At 43.8% G+C, this 22,709-nt stretch overlaps 3 protein-coding genes and 2 long non-coding RNA genes across 21 annotated transcripts; 3 read left to right on the top strand and 2 right to left on the bottom strand.

Annotated features, from left to right (window-relative positions):
• Nucleotides 1–108: 108 nt before the first annotated feature.
• LOC136198887 (uncharacterized) lies at nucleotides 109–4,051 on the bottom strand. Of its 9 annotated transcripts, none has more exons than XM_065988942.1 (9): nucleotides 3,930–4,051; nucleotides 3,678–3,870; nucleotides 3,179–3,608; nucleotides 2,880–2,991; nucleotides 2,789–2,824; nucleotides 2,554–2,725; nucleotides 2,282–2,504; nucleotides 1,924–2,215; nucleotides 109–1,871 (listed from the first exon to the last, which is right to left on the bottom strand). In XM_065988942.1, the coding sequence occupies exon 9, from the start codon at nucleotides 1,292–1,294 to the stop codon at nucleotides 254–256; it is 1,041 nt and encodes a 346-aa protein (XP_065845014.1). In that variant the 5' UTR covers nucleotides 1,295–1,871; nucleotides 1,924–2,215; nucleotides 2,282–2,504; nucleotides 2,554–2,725; nucleotides 2,789–2,824; nucleotides 2,880–2,991; nucleotides 3,179–3,608; nucleotides 3,678–3,870; nucleotides 3,930–4,051; the 3' UTR covers nucleotides 109–253. The 9 variants fall into 9 exon arrangements, with proteins under 9 accessions (XP_065845014.1, XP_065845015.1, XP_065845020.1 ...); XM_065988943.1 differs by having other exon boundaries at nucleotides 2,554–2,824; nucleotides 3,179–3,379; nucleotides 3,434–3,608; XM_065988948.1 differs by having other exon boundaries at nucleotides 2,282–2,489; nucleotides 2,554–2,824.
• On the top strand, nucleotides 3,940–5,417 carry LOC136198888 (uncharacterized). 3 transcript variants are annotated; one of them, XR_010672921.1, is made up of 6 exons: nucleotides 3,940–4,165; nucleotides 4,220–4,520; nucleotides 4,580–4,770; nucleotides 4,845–4,919; nucleotides 4,968–5,111; nucleotides 5,171–5,417. It is a non-coding gene; the product is annotated as an uncharacterized lncRNA (long non-coding RNA). The 3 variants fall into 3 exon arrangements; XR_010672920.1 differs by having other exon boundaries at nucleotides 4,968–5,170; nucleotides 5,226–5,417; XR_010672919.1 differs by having other exon boundaries at nucleotides 4,968–5,417.
• A 1,902-nt stretch (nucleotides 5,418–7,319) lies between these two features.
• Nucleotides 7,320–7,930, bottom strand: LOC136199093 (uncharacterized). The gene is made up of 3 exons (XR_010672963.1): nucleotides 7,863–7,930; nucleotides 7,679–7,775; nucleotides 7,320–7,624 (listed from the first exon to the last, which is right to left on the bottom strand). It is a non-coding gene; the product is annotated as an uncharacterized lncRNA (long non-coding RNA).
• Nucleotides 7,931–8,155: 225 nt separating this feature from the next.
• On the top strand, nucleotides 8,156–11,787 carry LOC136199309 (uncharacterized). 2 transcript variants are annotated; one of them, XM_065989490.1, is made up of 10 exons: nucleotides 8,156–8,202; nucleotides 8,269–8,336; nucleotides 8,555–8,803; nucleotides 8,859–8,870; nucleotides 8,923–8,964; nucleotides 9,025–9,100; nucleotides 9,151–9,246; nucleotides 9,300–9,467; nucleotides 9,527–9,766; nucleotides 9,819–11,787. In XM_065989490.1, exons 3-10 carry the CDS (start codon nucleotides 8,801–8,803, stop codon nucleotides 11,681–11,683), a joined length of 2,502 nt encoding a protein of 833 aa, XP_065845562.1. In that variant the 5' UTR covers nucleotides 8,156–8,202; nucleotides 8,269–8,336; nucleotides 8,555–8,800; the 3' UTR covers nucleotides 11,684–11,787. The 2 variants fall into 2 exon arrangements, with proteins under 2 accessions (XP_065845562.1, XP_065845563.1); XM_065989491.1 differs by having other exon boundaries at nucleotides 8,172–8,336; nucleotides 8,555–8,597; nucleotides 8,657–8,803.
• Nucleotides 11,788–12,591: 804 nt separating this feature from the next.
• On the top strand, nucleotides 12,592–22,595 carry LOC136199082 (uncharacterized). Of its 6 annotated transcripts, none has more exons than XM_065989193.1 (27): nucleotides 14,210–14,507; nucleotides 14,567–14,653; nucleotides 14,707–14,845; nucleotides 14,906–14,965; nucleotides 15,025–15,103; nucleotides 15,164–15,360; nucleotides 15,411–15,486; nucleotides 15,543–15,625; nucleotides 15,688–15,763; nucleotides 15,824–15,948; nucleotides 16,016–16,055; nucleotides 16,119–16,305; nucleotides 16,702–16,851; nucleotides 17,397–17,653; nucleotides 17,703–18,048; nucleotides 18,351–18,637; nucleotides 18,688–18,846; nucleotides 18,904–18,944; nucleotides 18,998–19,098; nucleotides 19,197–20,454; nucleotides 20,519–20,851; nucleotides 20,952–21,136; nucleotides 21,428–21,658; nucleotides 21,725–21,939; nucleotides 21,986–22,026; nucleotides 22,075–22,171; nucleotides 22,242–22,595. In XM_065989193.1, the coding sequence occupies exons 13-27, from the start codon at nucleotides 16,726–16,728 to the stop codon at nucleotides 22,456–22,458; spliced, it is 3,894 nt and encodes a 1,297-aa protein (XP_065845265.1). In that variant the 5' UTR covers nucleotides 14,210–14,507; nucleotides 14,567–14,653; nucleotides 14,707–14,845; nucleotides 14,906–14,965; nucleotides 15,025–15,103; nucleotides 15,164–15,360; nucleotides 15,411–15,486; nucleotides 15,543–15,625; nucleotides 15,688–15,763; nucleotides 15,824–15,948; nucleotides 16,016–16,055; nucleotides 16,119–16,305; nucleotides 16,702–16,725; the 3' UTR covers nucleotides 22,459–22,595. The 6 variants fall into 6 exon arrangements, with proteins under 6 accessions (XP_065845267.1, XP_065845265.1, XP_065845262.1 ...); XM_065989190.1 differs by having other exon boundaries at nucleotides 14,210–14,537; nucleotides 14,605–14,653; XM_065989192.1 differs by having other exon boundaries at nucleotides 14,210–14,537; nucleotides 14,605–14,653; nucleotides 15,543–15,636.
• Nucleotides 22,596–22,709: the final 114 nt, after the last annotated feature.

Below are 22,709 nucleotides of genomic sequence, written 5' to 3'. Positions count from 1 at the left end.
TAGGGGCAAGAAGCTTGTGAGCAAATCATGTGACATTTGTACTTTCGCTATGCGGTTCTAGGTTTTCCTGTTACCGGTGCACTCTGTACTTTCGGTATTCGTAAAAAATTTCAAGGTTTGCTGAAACACGTTTGAATTCGACACATATACCAACGCCAACGCCAAACACATACAGACAATCAAAAAAGACTAAAAAACTTGACAACAACTGAAACCCACTGAACATAGTGTATAAGAGTTTGGCGGCGGCCTCTCACATAACAAGGCATGATCTTTGGTGTTTGGTCGCGCCCTCTGCGTACCCTATTTGCTTTGCCTGCTCAACCTGCTTTTCATACAGCTCCTGCATCTCCTTGGACACCCTCAGCTCCGATTCTAGCTTTGCCTTTTCAACTTCTGCAATTCTGCGCTCCATTTCAAGTCGTTCATCCTTTGCCTTTGATTGTTCTTCCATGCGACGAAGAAGTTCTTTCATTTCATCTTGAGACTTATCTGCCTTTTGTTGCATTGCTTTAATTGCTTCTGCCTGGGCCGCCTGGGCATCGGCTGCTTCCTTCAGCTGTTTTTCTAGCTCTTCTTCACGATGTGCAAGCCGACGCTGCTCTTCAACGTGTTCTGAAATGTTCTTCTTCACGTCGTCCATAATTGGTGGTCGAAAGACATCTTTGCACTTCAGCACTAAGTACTTAAGCATCAAGCTGCCAGACTCTTCCAAAGCGTTAGCCCGGTCTTCATTGTTGTCGACGTAGAGGAAACGATCGCCAACGCAGGAGAGAATTCGCTTTGGAGGACCTTCCTGCTTTCTCAATTTGCTTATGTCTTCCTCAACGGCCTTGGGGTCGCGAAAACTCCTAAAGTGAGTTCGCACGACAGTGGTGTACTTGAGGACTTTCGGACCAAATAATATTTGCCAGAGAACGTCGAAAGCGTCGGCTTGCGCTCTGGTGAATCGTTTTCCGACGACAAAGAAGACGGCGTTGATTCCTTCTTTGGACTCGTGGCAGGCAACTGCAAGGCGCGTTAGTACCTCTTCGTGTGAAAGGTCCGTGTCACCGATTCCAATCGTGTCGACGATTTTCAATGTGTACTCTTTTTCTTCCCACTCCAGCTTAGCTATCTTTGCCTTCACGTCTTTGGTGGCGCTTGCTGACGATTCGCTAGCCTGAAAAAGTTCCGCTCCTGCTAGTGAATTTGCACAAGTTGATTTGCCGGCGCCCGTCTCTCCGATGAAAATGACGGTGCGATCTGGATCAGCGATTTCTTGACTATATGCTTCAGTTGGCACGTCGCTCATCGTTATGGAAGCTAGTAGCACTATGACCTTCAACCTACTGATTTTTCCGCTTTCGCTACGCCTAAGAATAGCCCGGATCTTGCGTGCCTCTCTTTAGAACCGCTTCCACTACCTGGCGGCAGGAAGGAGCTATAGGCCATGCCTAAAGGTAGATGCACGGTTGAAAGGAAAGAGGTAGTCTTGGATCTAAGTTAAATGTTCTGTGAATTCGCAAATCATTTCGTTGACTGTGTTTTCTTTTCGACGTCAAATAGCACAATAAAGGCTAATTTGTGGTGAATTCTTTCTCCTGTGCGTGAGAAGCGCACGCGCAGTAGTCAGAAGCGTCAGGATGTAGCATATGGCTACAATGCGCCAAACGCATATGTAAACTTTTGTCACCCGTTATAACTAAAACGGCTAGGGAACTACGAACTACGTCAATCTCGTGAAAGAATAGACTGGTGTCGTTTTCTGACTTTTCTCAGGTGTTGTTAATCTCTGAATGTTTAATGGCGGTCGTTCTAAATCATCGTAAAGACATAGCAAAATGTTTTACCACCCACACAGCTGAATCGCTCTCCCATCATGTACGTTTCTAAAGCGGACAGAAAAATAATATAAATATTGAAACCATCTCTACCAATTACCTTATCATATTTTCTCACGTAAAGGGATACAACGTATTGGAGAAGATTAGACGAGTTGGCTTTCGTTTTGACGTTCTTTAGCTAGGGTAGAACGTCCAAAGCAAGCGCTTCAGAAATACACGTGAATTCCCAGCATTCATATAGTTACTTATGGCAACGACTAAGCTTAAAACAGAGCTCACGTTAGTCGAATGATGAAGAGCTAACACTTCGGCCATTCCATGTGAATTCCGGCATTCACATAGTTCCCTGTTGCAAGGACCAAGCCCATAACAGAGGTGACAGTAGTCGACTGATCGCAAATAAAATATCAATAAATCAATACCCAAATGTCTGTCACTCTCACATCTACAACAACCTGCGTTATGTCGATTTTCAAACACGGAAATGATAGAGAGTTCGTAGAGAAATCGCTCTGGTTCATCAAGGGTCCTCTCGCTTCCTTCTCCACTGCAAATGTGAACGCCAATGCGCTCCAATTCGTCGGGAGTCTTAAGAAGTTTATAGATCAAGCTTGTGATAGTTATATAATTCCAGAACAGATAGATAGAGATTATAGACGTCTGCTGAGAAGAAAGGAGCTAATAAATAAATAAATAAATAAATGAACTTTTTTAATTATATTATCACCTCGCTTGACATCGTCCATGTTGGCGTTTACATGACGTATGCGTACGCCCACTGCTAGCAGTCTCTTTTAATCCAATAGATTTATGAGCTTTCACATAGAGCTGGAGTGAGGCGATCGTACGCATTTCTTAGCTTTTCGCGGACGTCTCAGCAGGTCGCGTGATATATATTACTGGCAAAGAAATGCACACATTCAGAAAAAGAAACTTGAAGGAAGAGTAGACGTGGAACGTACAGCAAAGAAAACACGTGACAGACGAACGATATAGACCTACCATCGCATAGCTAGACGACTCACTTTGAAGCCAGAAGAAAAAATACTGTACCTCTTAAGCGGAAGTCCTGGCCTAAAACCCGGACAAGGAATGGGGGTGATGCGAACATGGTCGTTGCGCTGGCACCGTACGTAGAATTCTACTTCTCTTTTTCGTTACCGAACTAAAAAAAAAGAAAAAGGGAATGAAATGAAACGAAAATCGGGTGCACGCGATGACTGAATGGACAAGGAAAATACGTCACTCTTACAGCGATTACAGATTCGCCTCGGATCTGAAAGCGGCCGCATGGAGAAATACATCTACTATATTGTCTGGCTGCATGCATGCATGCATGCTACTTCACGCACTGCATGAGATCGCCATGGACTTCGTCGTTGATGAAGATATAGCGGAGCGAGAAGGGATCATGTCGGGTGTAGGTACGGAGGCGGGATACGCGCACCTCTGACGGTTTTCTAGTGCACGCCTCCGTACCTCTTCTCTATAGAGGCGGGGTCGGGCCGGCTTATCATAACATCCTCACGGTCAACATCTACGCCCTGTGCGGACTTAAAAGGCGTTTTTTACCCTATACCTAACCCTACACTAACCCTAAACCTTACTGGTATCGGTGGCGGCCCCGCTCAGGGCTTAACCGCCCCAATGAGCATGGATCGCAGAGGGGGGCTTTGTCCCCCTGGAACCACCATGCTACAGGCGGTTAAGTCACAGTCGCGGGTGATCGTCGTAAGATGTTGACTTTGAGAATGTTATGATAAGCCCGGACCGATCCCGCCTCTATAGAGAAAGAGGTATGGAGGCGTGCACTAGAAAAACGGCAGAGGTACGCGTATCTCGCCTCTGCACCTATATCCGACATGACCCGCGATGTTTTTGAATACGTGCTTCTCGTCACGACCGTCAATGACTCCGTGATTCACAATAGAACAGTTGCCAAGGCGGGGACCGTCCACTTGCGCTCACTAGTGCCAAAAACTTCGTACATCGTGTCGTGTTCGGCGAGAAGCAGTTTTCGGCTGTCATGGAGTTCTTCTCGACGCTGGGTACACATATGGGTGAGGTCGAAGCCAGACCATATACGGGAGGTTCGAAACAAACCTGCGTCAATTGCTCCTTCGCCCAAGAATTACACCCTTTCCGCCGGTAAAACAGAGAGAAAAACCGAGTGAGAACGCATTCGAACGCCGAGGAAAGCAACGATTGCCGCGATGGGAGCGGATTCGGACGCGATCGGTAAAACTGTTCATATCCCGGATAAGTTCAGCAAAATGAGAAGAAAGTCGATGTCATCAGCTTTTCGATTGCTTTCAGTGGATGCATACCGTTCCCACAATGTAAAATCGTTCAGTTAAAGCCGAAAACTGCCAATTGCTTCGCTATTTCTTCAGAGATCTAACGACGACACTCGCGCTCGACCGGGATAAGGATCTATTCGATTCGAATGACGACGACTGTTTGCCGCTACGTTTGAAAATCGAGTCCTACGAAGGGAACTGGCGCCGAAGAGGCTGGCCACGTACACTCAATCCATTTCTTTTACCCTCCTTGAATCACTTCTACGCTACGCAACCTCCTTTTCTTGCTATCGATCCAGGAACTTTCCTAGCTACTCGGTGCTAAGCGTACGACGGAGCAAATCAAAAAGGAAGAGCTCAAATTCAATTGAATTCAATATATGCAATAATGAAGGTAGCTAACTATAGGATGGGAAATATTGGAATCGTATAGAAATCGTTATGTCCGTTTAGACACGTTGTTGCGGTCAAACGCGTATAGTCCGCCGTCAAGAAGCGGCAGAAAATACCATTGGAACTCCTGTCGTAGCGACATCTCGCGCACATCTTTTGACGACACACACTGAGCGTTTTTTACAATCCGTAAGCTAAACCTTACAGATTGGCAACTCGAACGCAAGAATGCTGTGACTTTCGCGCACGATGTACGATTCCTATTTGATCATATGCCTGGTCATGTATGTGTCTTCCGCTAACGTTGCCTTTTGTTTATTTATAGTGGTTAATTAAATATGAAAAGATTCAGAGTGGCCGATCTTTCTTCTCTAAACAAGAATCGTTGAAAATTTTTTCGGTAAACTGATTCACACGTTCGGGATTGATTATGCAACGCTTTCTCCAGAACTTTCAAGACATGTAGGGTTCCGCCCATACGTACGTCTTGTATGGAGCTCTTCAGGTTTTCTTTGACGTCGTATTCATAAGTAACTAAAACATCAATTTACGTCTCGCCCTCGAAGAACTTCCATCGAATTGAATCATTACGGTAAAGGGGCGACGATGGTACGGCAACAACTGAACCAAAGTGGTTGCACCTGTCTGAAGGTACAGTATTTGGAGGAGAGTTGACAAAAAGAAGTTTTCTTGTCTTTTATGGAAGATACCCCCAACCCGCATCAAAGAACTTCATTTCAATATGAAGTGCAACGTAAATAAGAAGACATCAGTCTGGCCATTGTTGCATAGCTAGCCTCCAAGTCACCGTCGCAGTTACGTAGCCACGCTTTTTCTCAGCTTCCATGTTTAGAAAATCACGTGACTGTTTCTTTACCTGTTGCCCATCTTCTGCTTGTTGAAGTCGTTAAAGGTTATCCTCTTGCACCCGTAGTATACTTCCTGTTTGAGTTAAATAATTTCCGTTTCCATTATCAAATCAGTGACGACACCGGACTTGCGCATATCCTCAAAGTCCTTCGTTCTCTGATCTGGAAAGAGACCTAGCAATTCTCTTACAATGTGGTGCGTTGCAGCCCAATCAGGGAAAAGAATCGCTCATCTAATTACACGTCACTAATATAAGATAGCTTTAGCAACAGTACGCAGCCTTTTTCAGCAACTGGCAGTTGCTGGTCTGCAAGCTAGGTTTGCAAGCGGTAATATCTCTGTCAACGATAGTTCATTCAGCTTCATTCTTCATTTCTTTGGTCGACTCAGGGATATTTTTCCGGCTGATGGTGCGTGCCAACAGGGCGCGCTATTCGTGTCGTGTAATTAGATCAGTGTTTTTGTCTCTGGAAGGCCGGCATTGTGTACTGCGGCTCGATATCCACGTGCATCCACGTACATTTGACCCACGGGCGTTAGAAAATTCGTGCAAGTCGATTCTAGTGCGCTAAACGTCTTATCGCACTGTTCCGGTGCAATAACTAACTTCTGCTAGTTCGCAAAGGGGTGTGTCACTTTGCGACCGATTCGAACGTGTTCTCCTCTCAATGACTGGTCGAGAGTCGCGGCCATGTAATAAATGACTCATAGAATGATGATCGTGGAGCACTCAGGGCTTAGTTATTGCCCTCGGCTTCGCCACGGGCAATAAGTCACGCCTCTCGTGCCCTAAATGACATTATGCACGATCATCAGTCAACAACCCATACTTAACGGACGTTTACCGTAACTTGTGTGCAGTAGTCCCTTGCGTAGGTGACCCTAAAGCTTGGCTCAAAACGTCGAAATGAGAGCATGGGTTGGACTTGCCGGAGAGAAGCGAGTATCCATGCGACCAAACAGATTTTATCTATTCTGCCTATCACTAGTTCTTCTTCTCGGCGCTGCAATTCTACTAATCACAATACGAGGCACCACTAGTAGTCGAAATCCATTCCAAAAATCAAGAATCGTCGCTGCGGCGCCGGTGATCGAAAGAAGGACGGATAGGAAAGGACGTCCAACGAAGCGTTCAAACATTCTCGGTTGCCAAAGTAAGCAGCCTCTTCTCTTGTGTCGCAATCACATCGCAGCCAAGTCAGATGACGTCGTGGAAGCCAGAGTACCTCACTGGCGATATCGGCTCGCAAACGAAACCGATTTCGTTCGCCAACCGCAACTCCGTCGGCGTCACGACAAATGCGCGCTCGTCGGATCGTCGTACAATTTGATGAAGCACGAATTCGGAGACGAAATCGACGCTCACGATCTCGTCATTCGGCTCAACGACCCGCCAGTGAACGGCTTCGAAAAGCACGTCGGTCATCGCCCGGCCGACATTTCTATATACAATTTCTTGGTGGCAAGGAAACAAGGTTGCGCAAAGCCGCCTCGCAATGGATCACTAATGGTTCACTGCTCTTTTTACCCTTACAAAAAAGCGCGAAATGTGAATCCTGACTGGTTAGCCAATATGCAGGCAGACATTCAGTGTGTTAGTGATACGTGGAAAAAGTACGGTTTGAAAACGTTTACTATGTCGAAATACGTTCTATCGACTGCTCAGCGAGCGTTGACCTACATGAATGAGCAAGCGGGTAAAAAAACTTCCGCGACGGCGATAGCCAGTTGTGGAATGAGAAGCATAACATTTCTGTTGCCTCTGTGTCGGAATCTGCATCTCTACGGCTTCGGCGGCACGCACAATGACGAGCCATATAAATACTACCTGAAAGTTTCTACTAGAGACTTTTACAAAAGAGCGCCACATGATTTCCTTCAGGAGACGCGCTTTATTGATGCCTTGGCAAGCGGGCGCCTGAATCAAAGTGAATTTTTTGGTCAATCTTCGCAGGAAATCATTGGTCGGCTCATAGTTCACCGATGAGACGCTGCATGCAAATAGCGCCTAAAGACCACATGCATGTAATGTTATTCACTTTAGATAATTTCCAGAAAACAGCAGGCACCTACACCCGGAAGGGGTAGGTAGCTCTTTGTCACCCTCACATCACAGGCCAAATAGTACGTGTTATTTTTGAAAAAAATGCGCCAAATCCTGTCGTTAGGCAATGTGATGCAGATAACGCAAACCAGATAACGCAAACCAGAAATTGGATACGGTGCTGAGGAACACTATGAATGCAGAAATCATTAAAAAATGCTGGGCTCCAGAAAGAAAGAATCGACCTGGGTCGAGACGTGAAACGATGTTTTAGTTCCTTATCAAGACATCGATTAGGTTGGGTACTTTACAATCGCACGAAAGCAAACGTGGCGGAATTCCCTGCAAATAGAGAACGCGGAGTTACTGCATAACGTTGTCTTGGCTCCTCTTATTTTCACTATTCACGTTGATTGTGATGTTATTTACCATTTCATTGACCTTCGAGGCCCAACAAACAACATCCTGATCGCGATTGCTCGTTTGCGACCTTGTTCGCTACTTTTACGGGAGTCTCGTAACAACACCAAACTTACGTCACCTCAATTTTCGTACCTGAAACCCGCATTCACTGTAGGAGTGGTACAATACTGTTCTAACTATAGTAAAGCACTAGAAAATTTGAAGACCAGAAGATCATCTTGCTAACCTGCAGTGAAAAACGCTACCGTAAGAATCTGTCGAAGAAAGCATACCGCACGCTAAGTCCACTTCGCGACACTGGAATGAGTAGGCGTCTTGTAACTGTCGACGAGGACTTTGGCCAAACGTACTCCTACAACTGGCAGCCGATCACAGACCGATAGTCTAGCTTTGCGAATTTGATGCCATGTAGACGATCGAAGATAGATGGAAAGGAGCTGGAGTCGTCAAAGTCCCAGTCCGATCGAGAAGGACTAATAAGTGATTGAACGTGATTCTGAATGAATTATTCAAGAGGACGTTTAATCCAACGTCACTTTATAGGCCTCTCCTCTCTGACAAAGAAAATTAATGCATGCTTTACTCGACAAGCTAAATCATTTACCACGACAACTTTTCCATGGAGAGGGCCTTTAGATTTTTTTAGATTCTTTATCGGGAGCAGACAGTCCCGGCTTATAATGTCATTTTTCACATAGATAAATGATCTAGAACATATTTGATCTCTTCTATCTTCTGCACGTGATAACTTCGAAAAAGCGTGGGATGATAACATTGTGCTCATGTGCCACTGTGGCTAGGCGGCGTGGTCCGGTAGTGAGATCAAGCTTCTTTCTCTGACAGCTCTCCGCTTTTCGTTTGACAAGACGATCACGAAAATTGTCATCAAGTAGTTGCGAAGCTAAACTTGCTCGCAACGTCTTGCGGAGAAAAATTTCAACGTTATGGTGACATCCTAACAGCTAGCTAACCATAAAATTGTTTTTGATTCTACATTGTTAGGCTTCCGATGAGGTGGAGTAGAAACACATAATATTACGGCCGATCACGACGATGTTTTTTTCAGTCACGTGAGCCTCTTTATGAGAACGTGCCTACAACAAAGACGGTAGCAATTTGATTTAGGGCTTTGACTCGAGTTTCTAGAATAAAGAGGTCTTTTTTACAGGACTCGTACAAGACAGATGAAGATTACGTTGCTCCGACGCTTCCTTTAGAAGCAGCTTTGCCCAAGGAAATTCCAAGTGTGCAACACAGCGTTCTACCTAACTGTGCTATTTAAATTCACTTGTAGTGGAAACTTTTCCTGAGCTTCAAATGGATTCTGGACGAAATCTATCAGAGGCTTTATCAGAAGCCTTAAAATCTATGAGTGCCACAACGGAATCACGTATCTCGTTTTTTGCTATATTCACGAAAAAAATATTCTGATTTGTTGTGCAGTGCCTTCTGATGTCGGCTCAAAGTCATTGGCAGGAAACCAGAAACAAAATTTTAATTTGTGTCAGCCTGACCCAATCGTTCTCGACAAGATGGAGCCTTCAGCTCTGCTATTAAGCAGCGACGCAAGCGTATCTCAGCAGGAAGTTCTTTACAAAGACGTGGGAAATGGTATTAAACAAAATTGGTCTAAAAATATTTCTACGTAAGCGTGCTTAAAATATATTAAGGCTTTGACAACCCTTGCTACAGCCATGAAGATTCTTACACAAAACCAGAAGATGCACAATGCGACCCACCTTCATCTGACAATGATACGGCGTCATACAAAAGCAGCGACAGCATCACAACCAATATCTACGAAATTGTGCAAACCTGCACCCGGGAACAGGTTGCAGCAAATCTCTCACTTGGAGCAGCCGAAGAAATTTCACGTCCGCACGACGACAAGCCCAATCCTGGATCGGATGGTAAAAATTATTAGGTTTTTAGTGATTAAAGTCGTGATCTTTGTTTGTTTAGACTCCGATTCACATGATTCTAAATCAACAGAAGATCCATTAGAAGCAACGTCCAATATTGAATTTTCTTCTCCTGCTCCGTGTCCTCCTTCAAAGGAAACAATATTGATTGAATTAGTGTCGTCTCCTACTTCTGAGTCGGAGTCTGACTCCATCATCAGCGACGATCAGCAGAGAATCGAGAAAACAATAAAACAGATGTCTGAAGTCGAGAGAAAAGCTCTGCACGTTGTAAGCAGCCAGCAGCTAATACTCGATTTATTGGACTTAGAGGAAGGAGACGACAGCGACGACAGTGAAAGCTGCTGCCAAAAGAAATGCGATTTCTGCTTAGAATCGAAAGCTGTTTCGTGCTGTCCCTCCAAAGCAAAATCGTGCTGCACGCAAGTCACGGTGAGTAAATCGTTTAGGAAAGCTGCCAAGGTTGGAGCAAAATATGCTCTTGCCATTATCGAACCGCCTGCTAAGCTAACGACTCTGTTTCTGAGGCTTTTGGAGATCGGGTTTTTTGCTCTAAGCATTTACGTATATGTAGATGAAGCTTCCGAAGACAACTTCATTCAAAAGCTTCAAAAGAGTAAGTTCAGTCTCGTTCTCTTCTGCTTGGCTACAATTGATCTGGCTTTGGGATTGACTTTGTCCTTCATTTCGACTTTTCTTGCAGCTCGTAAATCAATCCAGCTCACATCGTACTCTAAATTAGGTGAGGAAGAGAATCCAAATCCTCGCGATGCCCAGAAATCTGGCTGGAGGGCAGTTTATGAATTGTTCTCAAAAGTGGTAGTTTTCTTGCTAATCTATCCACTTCTGATTGGCGACATTTACGAATTTGCTCTAGTTTGGAACGCGAACAACGCTTCTCTAGCAATAGGTGGATTGGCTAACGCGGCTAATCTGTCTTCAGCGTCTCGAAATGATTCTCACTTTGTTGCAGTACTCAGATGTTCGGCACTAGAGAATGTTCCAAAGTCCGTCGCTCTTGTAATCGGACTCTTTCTCACTCTTTTCGACATTTACCTCCACCGCATCCACATGATGCGAGAGAATTTCAACAGAATACAGAAGGTTCAGAGAAGGACGGAATCTTGTTGCTGCTCCATCATATCGCGTTTGATAGCTCACAGCGTATTTCTCATGCTATTCAACATACTTCTACTCGTTGCAATTGGGTTTAAAGCAGTCGAAGACAATGATCTAACATGCTACTCGAACAAAAGTTGCAAAAGCAATGGCGAATTTGGGATTGTGGTCCAAAACGGCGCTTGTAATTACACGCGAATCGGAGAAACGCAAAATGGTGACCCTACGGTTTCAAACGAGGCATGGTTCATGATAGCAGCCGGCTTTACTTTGCCACTTCTAAGCATAGCAATATTCATTGGCACGAATGTACTTTGGTTCCAAGAGTACTTCGTCTTGATTTTTCGGGGAGTCATGAGCAAAGACGACGCAGACGAATTTGAAAAGCTGCCGCTAGGTCTCTACAATTACGGTTCAAAGGTTAAGGAAAGAAAGTTGAAAAGACGAGTGGCTGACATGCTGGACGATCGACAATACTCGTCAGAATTCTCCTGCTGGAATCGTTTCGTCAAATCGTTCTGCGATCTGAGAGCTATTCTACTGGTCCTAGTCTACTGGTGTTCCGTTTTTGCATTTCTCGCATTCACTTTTGAAATGGGCGACTCGGACTCACACGAGCCAGTCGTACAAACATCAAAATTTGTTGCTGTCGTTCTGGGTTTGCTGATACTGTTCTTAGAGCTGATAAACAACATCATCACGCTCGTCCTTGCTGTGAGTTGGACTTGCCTAGTATTTGGCTTCTGTTTGTATTGCCTTTTCTGCAATAACAAGGAGAAGAAGTAGTGGTAGGACTGTATGCATGTTGTGGCTAATGATCAATTTGTTTTCATATTATTTGTACGTTCCAGTTGTTCTCTCTATTCTTTTTTCTTTGAATATGGTATATCAGCGTTCTTTCTTTCTAATTCATATGCATGTTGCATTCACATCCCTTCTACATGCAGTACAGTCAGACCGGATATAGATCTCCTCGCAGCGTTATGAATCGAAGCGCTTCTGATGATGATGATGATGATAACGGTTACTGTCTAAGTCGTAATATATGGAAAGGTCAAAATTCTCCGAGTCACCTTACTGCGATCATATAGTATACAAATTACGAAAAGCATTATTTTAAAAGTCTACCTATGTTGTTCTTTCTTGTAGAAGAAGTGCGCAATGCACGTTAAATCCCGACGCATTGGCCGTTGCTTGAGCAGTAAGCATTATACCGACTTCTACACAAAAAATGTGGGTTTAACAATCTTTCTCGATTTTTGGTTGCGATTATTCAAATCTCTTTGTAGCCAAACAACTCGAAGTCAGGCCGGCTCATTTTTAAATTTGGGAGACGAAATTACTGCAGAACTTTCCTACAACGAACATTTGAAAATTACTCTCGAATTTCCTGTGCTGAAGGCCAACGCAGTCGTTTATCGGGCCTTTACTGTTGTTCCTTCGCAAGGAGTATATCAGGTTCTGAACGAGTTTGACTATTTCTAATACCTTGTTTTTGCCTCCTCTACGTTCCTGAATGCTTCCAATCACAAGTGAAGTATAGCCTAGGTACAGTATTGTCGCTCTTGATCGTGTTCTAGGCGCTAGTAGCAAGCGCTATTCTTCTTTGAAGTCTGTGTGTTACGTCATGGTCGCTCCTTTTTGCGGGGTGTTCGCGTCCGGGAGTTCATCTGATGTGTTTCTTTGTCTCTACTCTCCGTCCTGAATCCTGATTCCCGAAGACCTACGCCGCCGCATGCTCATCTCTACGACTCTCGGGCTGCTGTGAGGCGCATGGAGGCTCGGATTTGCCACGCCATTGGAGACATCGCGATTTGGTAAGCGTACGCCGTTTTATTTTCTCGGTCAGCATTCTCGTTTTCGATCCCAACTGTCGCTGCGCGCATTCCTAGAGCGGCGTGGCACGTCGAAGCAATGCGCGGCGTGATCGTTCGTTCTCTCCAGCGATTTTTTTCGCCACGCGCGGACGCAACGACGCGACGCGCGTATAATCCGCTCGCATCTTAGCAATCCCTTGTCGAGTGCACCTGCCGTTGGTTTCATCTCATTTTCCTTTTCTTTTTCTCTAGTTCGGCGACGAAGAAGAGACGCGAAATTGCACGAGCGATGCCAGCGCGACGACCAGGTTCGCATCACCCCATTGGGGGCCCCAACGGTGTAGGCGTACACTTAAGGGGCGGGGCTTCCTGTAACGTACACGGCGCTGAGTGTGCCTGCGATGCCACTGCCCGCGCTCGTGGGCATAGAAAAATTTCCGACAGTCTAACAATTAGGTGTGGTTTCCAAAAGTTCAATCGAGGGCGGGTTGGGGTTCGCGAGTGGGGGCTGGTGGTGTTGCAGCGCACAAAGCCCACTTGTGTACGTTGCAGGGAGTGTAGCGGGACAACACTTTGGTGATGTTAATTTAGTGTAATGGCAATATGGAACCTCCCCCGTTTCTTGCTTGGTTTGCATCACTACGTTAGTTTGCACGGGTCCGCTCCCTTTGCATTAAGGTTTTAGTCGGCGGTTGCTAGTAGGGTAGGGCGGTTTGTGTAGTAGGCTTGTACCTCCTTCTCCCCCACGTGCTGTAGCTAGCAACCGCCACGTGCTTTAGACCATTTTTCAATGGATTTTTGAGGTAATCTAGGTTGATTAGTATATAGGCATATTTTAGGTCAATGGATTGATGAGGTAATATAGGTTTTTATCACGCGATTTTTTTATTTTTTAGGGTAGTTTAGTAGGTTTTCTTATTTTCCATGCAGGTTTTTATTTTCCATGCCAGTCTTTAATTTTCATGCAGATTTTTATTTTCTTTGCAGGTTTTTATCATTATTGCAGGTTTTTATTTTCTTTACAGCTTTTTATTTTGTTTACAGGTTTTTATTTCCTTTTTAGGTTTTTCTTCTGTTTGCAGATTTTAAATTTACTTTTCAGGTTTTTATTTTGGTCCCAGGTTATTACTTTCTTTTTAGGTTTTGTTTACAGGTTACTTGTACTTTTTTTGTTCTTGGTTCACTTCTTTTCATTTTCTCAGGTTTTTTATTTTGTTTATAGGTTTTTTATTTTATTAGCAGCTTTATAATTTGTATTTACTCGTTTTCTTTTTACAGGTTTAATGTTATATTTATTATTAAACTATTTATCTTTTTAGCTTATGATTGATTCTAATAAGAATTCAATTCAGCTGGAACATTTGATAAAAAACGACAAGGGTGTGAATTAAATCCAACAGATGAGTCTCTTACCCTTCTCTTCATTAGAACTCATTTCGAAACGACCGTTGATAATGAACGATTCAATCACATGGGTAAAGAGAAGACCCGTATCACCAAAACCGTTGCTTCCCTTTTTGCACGCTCTTTTTGCCGAGAACCGCCAAGGGCTTTGTAAATCTTCTAGACTCGGCTAGCTTCGCTTGTTGGGAACCTGTTTGTTGTGTCTACTGCTGCACTGACAGTATGGGCGGCGTCCCGACTCGTCGCCGTAAATAATCTCGAACGAACGTCGTTGTCTGCTCGTTCCCGAGAACGAAAAGTCGATTATGATGTACGTTGCGTCGCTCTGCGAGGTGTTTTCCACGATGCCGCTTGTCGTCACGGCGACGTCGAAGACGGTCAAAAAAGCTGTGAGAATTTTTCTTTCGATACAAATGAAGGTGTTAATTATTGTAGCACAAGTTTTTAGTACATAATTTGTAGCAGAATTTAATTATTGATTTCAAGACGTTCGTAGCTCCCCCGGAGAAAGACTTTCGTCCAGCGAATAAAACAAGTAGGAAAGATCAAAAGAAGGAATATATGACATTGTGTCTATTTTTTTTCTAGGCTTGTGCTGGGCTTTTGATTGGTTTGAGGACAGCCGACGAAGCAATTGAAATTCTTACGTTCTTGGAACTGTGCTATCCAGTGGAAGGCCAGCAAGGAGTGTATCAGATTGCCGATGCAATTCGTGCTGGCGCTTGGTGTAAAGACTCGACTAATAACTGGTTACGTAGCCACGCTTTTGCTCAGCTTCCATGTTTAGAAAATCACGTGGCTGTTTCTTTATCTATTGCCCATCGTCTGCTTCTTGAAGTCGTTGAAGGTTGTGCTACACCCACGGCCGCTTGCACCCGATGGCTTTTCACGTCTGTTTTTATCTAGCCTTTCATAGAAGATAAAGAAACCGTGTCTTCACATATTCGACGTTATCCGAAAAAAGTGGAAGAAGGCCAAGAATGCGGTGCGAAGAATAGTGTCGAATCAGAAAGTCAAAACTTCGATCGTCTCATGGCGTATTTAGTAAACGGCGAAAAGGGTGTCAACCCTTTTCGAAGGGAGCAAATGACGCTGGTTTCTTCCTGCCCTCCCGGATATCGATTGATCTTCCACCGGCCGAAACTTTTCCTCAAGATGATAAGCGCTCCGTGACAGCCTAGAACGTCTACTCACTGCTTCAATGACAGAGTACGTTACAATCTCAGTGCAGTTGATTGATGAGTAAGCATGCACGTAGACCAAAAGTCAGCCAGACAATAATTTTTCCTTAGGGGCGAACGTACATATTGTGGCATCAACAACTCCATATATGCAGTACATTTGACGTCTCGACCTATGAGAAACTCGGTCAATTCTTCCTGACTCGATCGAGCCTAGCATTTTTTAATGATTTCTTCATTCAGAGGCCTCTGACCGGCAGTCGCCAAGTATTCGGGGTCGATACCTATAACAGCCGCCTTCAGATCCAAAGCAAATCTGTAACCCGGTGAGAGCGAGGTATTTTCCTTCTTCATGTCTCCCACTTATCAATGCCCTTCCGCTTCCAAGGATCGGCATCTCATCGTTATTTATCGTGTTTGGCAAATTTCACAGTTGAAGAAGTAATGGCTAGTCAAAATTGAAGGTATTCATACACTTTATCTGATCCAGAGTTTTAATTGGCGCTTTGGATGTCTATTTTTAGGTCAGCAGCAATCAAACTTGTTAACTCTCCGCTGCTGGCTGTGGTTTTGCAAAGCACAGCGGTACTGCGATTTGTATGTGATGAATATTAGTCATTTCTCTTTAGAACATTTATTCGCTAAAAGAGTAAGTAGAAGCAGACTTTGTCTTTAAAAATGTACGACCGAAATAAATTTCAGTCTGATTCTCTTAGGCGAAAAATAAGCGTGAACGTTAGCACAACGGTCAACAAGGTAACTTTTACGCATGGTGCACCCAATTTAAATAGTCTAAAAATGCAACTCGCATATATCTAGTTGAAAGAAAAGTTCCGTTCACTAGAAGAAAAGAGCTGTGAAAAATGATCGTGCTGTCCCTTATTTGAACTACCCGTATACGCTCCGGACGTTTCTTTTTTTCTGAAAGCCTTCCAAGCGCGTTTCACCGTTGCCTTTTGGACAAATGGATTTCTGGTCGCTGGTTGCAAACCACTGGCGTGACAAGGCAATTATAGCCATAAAGCATTCCTTATGTCGATATACGTAAACATAAACGAACAAGGCCATGCATTCGCACACAAACAGGTCAGGTGATATGCATAGATGTACTGCTTACTTTCGCCGCTTTTTGCGCGCGTACCGCGAACGGTGTTCCAACACATAACGCCTCCTAAAGTTACGAGTATCTTAGCGTTATTGGATAGCTTACGCGGAACCTAAGTGCTTCCCTTAGGAACGCCTTCTTTCCCTGCGAACACACAATAGGCAAGACTTAGGGTAATGCTTTTCTCAGACGACTTTATAATGCCTACTGCTCTTTTGCGGAGAAAGTCCTACTGCTTGACAATTAAATAAACAAACTTTTTGCCTTTTCTAATACGGGATTTTATCGATTTCTTAGATACGCCCGTCAAGTGAATAAAGGATGTTTTCAGCTTATGCCTACGTTGCTTTTGCTGTGGAAATAGTTCTGAATTACGCACAATCTGATATTCGTGGATTCACAATGAATTTTCACTCGGTAGACGACAAAGTCAACGGCAGAGGAACGGTATGAACCCTACGATCTATCATGCGTCTAGCATGCGTTGGAAGTGCATAAACTATCTTAGAGCAGTAAGTGTTCCCATGGCATTCATTTAGCTTACTTAGTTGTTACGATGGGAGTATAGATCGAGACAGGCGCTTACTCAAACGAAGAGCAGTAGGGCGTAAGGATTGCTTTCGTAACTTCCGTAATTGATCTGCTAAGTTCCGGAGTCTACGGAGCCGCCTACCAATTTGTGAGACAGGCAAAACAAAGTTCTTTAAGATCCCTTTTAATTAAAAGTGCACAAACAAAATCGGATATCGATTTTTAGCGTTGCTGTGGATTTTTAGAGAGATATTATCTGAAACAGGGAACGATGTAACGATATCCCTTGGCTGTCACTAATGAGATTAATCAAATCAGTTTGTTGCCTTCTCTAAACGGTATAAGCTGCGCAGGTACATGAACTATCGTTGTCTGGACAATACCGCTTTCCAAACAACCAAAATGTTTTTAATAATCGATTTAATTCAATTTCGATTCTAATTATGTATATATTTTTCTAGATTCGTTTTAATTTTCGTATTTCGTTGAGAACACAAAAAGCGAACAGCGTGTGCACTGACGCTGCAATAAGGCAGCAAAAACTTCGCGGTCAGGCGGTGAATTTTCGATGTCTATCTCGCAATTGCGGTCAAGAGCTACTGCCCTTTACAATGAACTACGTCTGCACCTTGTTTGGCACTGCTGATGATGTGTCGTCTGGTGTCAACACGTTCGTTTATTTCTTTCCATCTGCCGCCGGTAAAGAATTTGTTATTGGGTAAGGATAACGTACTTTAATGTTTAAAGGGTTGAGATTATTTTGATAGGAATGATTTTGATGCTATATATTCGTGTTGTCGTTTGAATGCGGTAAACGATTTGGGAGCAGACGTTCGATTTCAATCGCGAATCTCGTTTGTGCTGCGCGACGACAACGCCAGCGTCGTGAATCGCGGTAGAATCAACCAAAGTCCTGTCACCGACGTCGTTCCCGTACTTTTCGTGGCACTCGGATGTAATTCGATGGTCAGCCTTTTCAATTTCGATCCTGATGGTGACGACGTCAAATGTCGATGGGCGCTTTCCAGTGCGGATCCCCATAAGGACGAGTGTGGGTCGGCGTGCTTGGAGAATAACGAGCCAAAGGGAATCTTTAACGCAACGCTACTTGAGGCAAGTGCATAATATGTCTGTCTAATTTTTGAAGCGTTTTTAGAGACCTACTTCAGATCGCTTTAAAGTTTCTTTTAATTAAATAGTTCGCGTTGATCACAGTTCGTTTGATTCTGTGAACACCTTCGAAATCGATTTTACACCAAGGTGTTTACCTAATCATGGTTGTTTAGATATCAGCTAGTACATTAAACAGATCATGTAGATGTGTTGTGCGCGCCTAAAACGTTTTGTGCACGTGCCCAGCAAAATTTTATTTTACATAACGTATTTTAGTTTAATTACTAATCTCTGTACTACAGGAGGAATGCAAAATCGCGTGGAATTCCTTTTTAGCTGGTTTCTACTCGGTTGCAGTTCAACTTGAGGATTTCTATCCCACTGACTTGGCGAGAACGAATGCCTTGAGCAGCGTTCCCCTTCAGTGGTTCATCGACGTCGTTGACACAGGAACCGCGTGCCAGTCGCGTCCTACTTTCCCCGAACAAGTTCACATTCCGCGCGAGCAGACTCGCTGTTTTGCTGTCAAAAGCGGCGGTAATCTGTCTCTTGATATCATAGTTGAACATTCGGATTTTCCAAATCATGAGTAAACCTGGAGATGCAGTATTCCTAATTTCAATCTTTGCTTGCATGCAGGACTGTCGAAGCGGCCTATGCTCTTCCGCGAGGTATGACGGCGACTGATTTAGTCGATAAAGGAAACGGAACTAAGTTCGTTACGTTTGCTTGGTCGCCTGATGTGGAACAAGACAATCGCTATTACGTCATGTGCTTTCAATTCCTGGACGACGCACGGTTTTTATTAATTTACCTGTGCATTGGTCAATGTCTAATGGTATGTTATATACGTAGATCTCCGTCTAGTCAAGTCTGCTTTTCTATTGTCACTTTTGGTACGTACGAGTTGTTTTATAGTAGAGAACTATAGCACTTTGTTGTCTTCCAGTGGAGCAACCACGTCCAATTTTAAGTACCCGAATCGCGACACCTCTCTTTCATGGCAAAGTGGTTTCTAATGCCGTAGCAAGTATATCATTCAACCAAGACGTAGGTGTCGTAGAGATAAATAATTTTTTAAATTATATTACTTTTATAATGCCCGGGGTGGGATTTTATTGCTATCAGCCTTAGATCCTTTTATTTAGATTAAGAAACCTACTGTTGGTCCTCGGTACATCTTTGTTTATCACGTCAAGAGCGGTGCACTTATCCAGCAGGTCGACTCTTCAAACGGGAGTGTAGTAAACATTAGCGCCGATTCTAGAACTGTTCTTTTCCAACTAGACAGCACGCAACAAAATTCATACCAGCAAGGAGAAGAGTATGAAATCGTATTTGAAGAAGGTGTCGTGGTTGGCTCGACGACTTTCTGCTCCGGAGGAGGTCCTGTCGCAAAAGAAATATTACCCGGTGAATGGACTTTTATTTCGGCTGGTCGGTCCGATGAATGCCTAGTCGAAAACGTTACATGCAATGAAAGTTCTGTGTGCGTGACTACTTGGGAAGGCGTTCGATGCAACTGTCCAACAGGAGCTATGCGCTGCGACGATGTCAACGAGTGCTTCTCTCATATTGACAACTGTCACCCAGATGCCTCGTGCACGGACACCTTAGGAAGTTTCACGTGCACTTGCCGAAGTGGCTATGTTGGTGACGGTATCGTATGCGCGGACGTCAACGAATGCACTTTCGACGACGACTGTCACCAATACGCCAGCTGCCACAATACTCCAGGGTCGTTTGAATGCGTTTGCATGGTTGGTTTCTCTGGTGACGGTGTCGCTTGTGAAGATGTAAACGAATGTTCTTTTCGCAATAACACTTGTCACGCCGATGCCTTGTGCACCAACACCGAGGGAAGTTTCAAGTGCACGTGCCGGAGTGGCTTTGCTGGAGACGGCGTGTTATGCACGGACATTAACGAATGCACTTCTGGTTTAGATGACTGTCACGATTTTGCTAACTGCAGCAACACTATAGGATCATTCGATTGCCTGTGCAAATTTGGTTTTATCGGCGACGGTGTTGCCTGTTCGGACTTGAACGAATGCGATAAAGGATTAGACTTGCAGTGTGACGACCTTGCTCATCGTTGCATCAACACCGTTGGAGGCTATAAATGCGTTTGTAGGGAGGGATACAGCTTTGATTCTCGAGCAACGACAGAACTTTCTGCACCGGTTTGCCAGCAATGGGGAAATTGCAGCAATGCTACGGGTACCTTTAACTGTACGTGTCTAAGCGGTCTCACTCGGAGTGGAGAGACTTGCATAGACGTTAATGAATGCAACACGGTTGATGGGGCCAACATTTGTCATCACTTTGCCGATTGCTTGAATTTCTTTCGTTCGTACGAGTGTCAGTGCATCGACGGATATACTGGGAACGGGACCCACTGCGAAGGTAAGTGCACTAAATTGAAGTATTTGCACGTCTTTTGAGCCGTGTCTTTTTGCTATTTATATAGTTGTATCTGCTTTGCCGTTTCCTAAGACAATCACTGTTGCTGTCGTTTTTTCTGTCTTTTTCTTGTGTTTACTTCTTGCTGCTAGCGTCTTGATTTATCGGCGCAGAAAGCGTCGATCTGGTAACGGGATTAGTTTTGATTTTGTCGAAATGTCCGACGACTGGGAAATCAGTCGCGGAAATCTCTTGCTTCAGGAGCCGATTGGCAAAGGCTTTTTTGGCCTTGTCTTCAAAGCAAAACTATATCATACTTCTCTCCATCCGCCAAAAATGCGAGGTCGTGCCAAGAATGACAAATCAATGATATCTGTTGTGGCTTGTAAAGTTCTAAAAGGTAATAAGCGCTTTCTTCGTCGTTTGTAAAGTATTGTTTCTCTTTCGTTATTAATTAAGCTTCTAGATTTTCATTATTTCATTTTTGATGATGTTCTTAGAAACGTATCAGCACGACTCGGAGACTGACTTCTTAGAAGAAATTAAGCTGATGAAAAAAATCGGGAAGCATCAGCATATTGTTGGCATGATTGGATGCATTACGCTGAGCGAGCCGTTTTGCCTACTTTTAGAATACTGTTGTCAAGGAAATCTACTTGACTATCTCAGAAATAGCCGACCCAAAGTGTGTGCAGTCTATATCGTTGGTTTTTTTAGGGTATCGTCATTTATTCAGCGATTTATATTGCGAACCTAATAGTTTCGGCTTTATAAAAATGCTACACGCCTTAGTAGAAGCTTGAGTTAAGAGAAGATGCTGATTTTTAAATAACTAAGAGTAGTTTCCCTAAAGTTGATCGGTGAACTGTCAAAAATCTTTAAATTTTGATTACCGAGAACGAATAATTGGCGATGTCCTCTAGTGTCAATCTCAATAGCTGTTTTGTAACACGTTTTTTTCATTTTTTATGTCCAGGAATCCAAGGCAATTCAGCCCATGAATCTTCCCAAGCCTTGGAAAGCCAACGAAGAGACAACAAAGCGTGCTACTGGTCGTGATGAAGACGAAATTGTAGTCCTCTATGATCTCACGAAAGATGTGAAAGCCGTCGCGTCGAACGATAAAGACGAAAGCGAAGCCGCGTCGCAGATTGAATTTACCGCTCTTGATCTCTTGTCATTCACTTGGCAAATTGCATCGGGAATGGTGCGAAACAACACCACTGAGACAGAATATCATATGTTTACTAGACAAATCTTCTTATTTGTTTAGGAATATCTGGCAGGTAAAGATGTCGTCCATCGCGACTTGGCCTGTCGGAACGTGCTTGTCTGCGAGGAAAATCTGCTCAAAGTATCAGACTTCGGACTAGCGAGAGCCGTCTACCACGACGGCATCTATTCTTACAAAACGGCGAGGCGGCTTCCTTTCCGATGGATGTCTATAGAGGCAATTGAAAAGCGTGTTTTCAGTCTACAAACAGACGTGTAAAAACCTGGTTCCTATTTAATTGTCTTGTAATCTCTTTTCTAGATGGTCTTTTGGAGTTGTTATGTGGGAAGTATTTACGCTCGGTCGGTATAATCGTTTTTTTTGTTCAAAAGATATTTTCTTTTTGCTAGGAAACTTTCCTTATCCTTGCATTTCTAGCCGAGATCTCCTACTGCATTTGCGTAAAGGCAATCGACTATCTCGCCCTGGAAACTGCTGCAAAGAGCTGTTCGTCTCAAATTTATAATTTCTGGTTTTAATAATAAACAATTCTAATTCTTTTTATTCTCTTTTTCAGATACAAGACGATGTCAGACTGTTGGAACGCTAATCCAGAAAAGCGTCCGACGTTCAGCCGTCTTTCTGAGCTACTAGGTAAAATGCTCGAAGAACAAAATCCAAGCAAGTATCTGAATCTTGACGTTCCATTTTTGGAGCTCGACTTGACAATGGCATTAGAGGAGTCAGGATCAGACGTTATCGAAGAAACTCATTCTTCCCAGTCTTCTATCTAATTTATTAGCAGACGCGTTTGCGCTCCTACTGTTTGTCTCCTTTACTTGCTCATGCAGCGTAGGTCTTCATGAGTAGTATTAATGTTTATGTTTTTCTCTTCTTTGATGTATGCACATAGAAAGAATTTTGATGTATGTGCTGCCGGACGAGAGCAGGTCGTTCCTTCGCGCGGCTGCATGTGTGTATGTGATACGGGACATCTATCAATAAAAGCTAACGTTATTTGCCTTTCCGAGCAGTTGATGCACTC

This window comes from Oscarella lobularis, chromosome 20 (assembly GCF_947507565.1).
Source record: "Oscarella lobularis chromosome 20, ooOscLobu1.1, whole genome shotgun sequence".
Classification (NCBI taxonomy): Eukaryota; Metazoa; Porifera; class Homoscleromorpha; order Homosclerophorida; family Oscarellidae; genus Oscarella; species Oscarella lobularis.
The sequence above is the reverse complement of the archived record's forward strand: the minus strand, read 5'-3'. Positions and strand labels throughout refer to the sequence as shown.